Raw genomic sequence first — 2,303 nt, 5'->3', positions numbered from 1 at the left:
TTTAGGATATAGTCAACCCTGTGATTTTTTATCAAACCTCATGGTAATGATCTTACAAGGATAACAACTTTTACCAGTTGGCTCTTGGAAATTCTTGGATTTTCTGTATATATTTGTATGCTGAAATTAGGCTTAAAGTGTTGTATTGTACCAAGCACTTGACCAAAAATCGTGGAATATTCCTTTAAAATAGAATGCTGGAATTGAGCTCAAAGTCTTGTATTGTGAACGTGTTATTATCAAATATTTGGAAATCAAATGAGTGAAATAACAGAACAATATGTCAGAATTACAGAAATTAAAATCAAGTGGTTTGGTTTCAAAGTTTCTTCAAGGTAAATTTAAATATTCATTTATATATTTGGATAAAGTATGAATAAGGATAAAAACTCCATTCCCTTCAAGTCAAATCATGAAAAAATATAGGCCTTAATAATAGGCATTTATCAAAGAGAAAACAGTAGGAAGTAAAACTCCATTCCCTTCAATTAATATCACGAAAAAAAAAGATCAAGTAGGTATAAAAAAGAAAGTACATCTCTAGGTAAGGATTGAATAACTGATAATCCCGGATTAAGCCAGAGATTATCTGGGCTGTGATTTATAAACAGTTAATCTCCCAGTTGTAGTTAGTTTACAAATGAAATGAATGGTGTCCTACTTTTCTGCACTTTCTGAGCTAATGAAGACGGGCAACACCATGCAGTGTGCAAGCACAGGGATCTTTTGCCTTTTCGATTTCTAACTGTAGAGGGATCTTTAATGTGCACAGTCTGTAGCACACGGGCCCCAGTTTATTGTCCTATCCGAACATCTAGACTCTTTTTCTATGACAGCCCAGCCAACCTGCATCACTCACGAGGGGGAAACCGGGTTGAAAAAGCTGAAGGTATTATCTCCACCTATGCCAGGATTGAACCCTGGATCTTCCTAATTCTAATTGACTGAGCCACCGCGGCTTCCGGATAAATTATCTGTTAGATTGATCAGCTAGATAGTTTACTACTATTCCCAAATATTTAACGAATATAGTTTTATTGATGTTTGAACTTGGTATTATGCTTGCCCTTGTTTGATATATCATTTATTGCTTAAATTGTTCATTCATTTATTCATTCATTCAATTTTATTCATTTCAATCATTCATTCCATTTCATTCCATATCGTTCCATTTCATTTCATGGGAGCCGGGTGGCTCAATGAGTTAGAAGGTCCAGGGTTCAATCCCAGCATAGGTCGAGATAATACCTTCGGATTTTCCAACCCGGTTTCCGAGGCCCGTGTGCTAAAGGCTGTGCACGTTAAAGATCCCTCGACAGTTGGAAATCGAAAAAGAGCAGGGTCATGCCGCTGTCCTGGCAAAATTTCCCTCATTGCACCCTGTATGGCGTTGTCCGTCTTCATAAGCCCACATGTTGCAGAAAAGTAGGACGTAAAACTCCTTTCATTTCATTTCATTTATCTCTATGTGTGAAAGTTAGTAAACAACAATAAAAGAAAGTTGCTGTATCATATCTGATTATAAAATCTGTTAAATCAGTCAACCATCCCTTCATTTTACCTTGTTAATCGTGGGCTTCATTAAATTCTCTTGACTTTAACTGGGAACTTATTTTTGTGTCAACTAATTTTCGCTCAATTTTTACTGACAGAGCACAAAGTTTTGGAGTTTTAAGAACACAAAGTTTTACAAATATTAAGTTGTCAAGAGCTAATCCAAAACATGTGTGGGATTCAAAATTCTCATCATAAAACAGGAGCTTAAAAGTTAGTATTTGGACTTGAATCTTGACTTTTCATAAGTCATACAAGGGGACCCAGATAAGTCATACAAGGGGACCCAGATAAGTCAGACAAGGGGACCCATAAGTCATACAAGGGGACCCAGATAAGTCATACAAGGGGACCCAGATAAGTCATACAAGGGGACCTAGATAAGTCATGCAAGGGGACCCAGGTAAGTCATACAAGGGGACCCAGATAAGTCATACAAGGGGACCTAGATAAGTCATGCAAGGGGACCCAGATAAGTCATACAAGGGGACCCAGATAAGTCATGCAAGGGGACCCAGATAAGTCATACAAGGGGACCCAGGTAAGTCATACAAGGGGACCCAGATAAGTCATACAAGGGGACCCATAAGTCATACAAGGGGACCCAGATAAGTCATACAATGGGACCCAGATAAGTCATACAAGGGGACCCAGATAAGTCATGCAAGGGGGCCCAGATAAGTCATACAAGGGGACCCAGATAAGTCATACAAGGGGACCCAGATAAGTCATCAAGGGGACCCAGATAA

General features: G+C 38.5%; 1 protein-coding gene across 1 annotated transcript in view; it reads left to right on the top strand.

The window, feature by feature from the left end:
- Positions 1-280: 280 nt before the first annotated feature.
- The window catches only part of LOTGIDRAFT_176368 (hypothetical protein), a gene marked incomplete at both ends in the record, with an annotated part of 7,768 nt that continues 5,745 nt past the window's right edge, over positions 281-2,303 (top strand). The window contains one exon of the mRNA XM_009047363.1: positions 281-335. Within this exon, the coding sequence (XP_009045611.1) occupies positions 281-335 (55 nt within the window). The remainder of the gene's footprint in view (positions 336-2,303) is intronic.

The sequence above is a fragment of the Lottia gigantea genome (assembly GCF_000327385.1).
Source record: "Lottia gigantea unplaced genomic scaffold LOTGIsca_1101, whole genome shotgun sequence".
In the NCBI taxonomy this organism is placed as follows: domain Eukaryota; kingdom Metazoa; phylum Mollusca; class Gastropoda; family Lottiidae; genus Lottia; species Lottia gigantea.
Note: the sequence above shows the minus strand (reverse complement) of the source record. Positions and strands in the feature narration are given on the sequence as shown.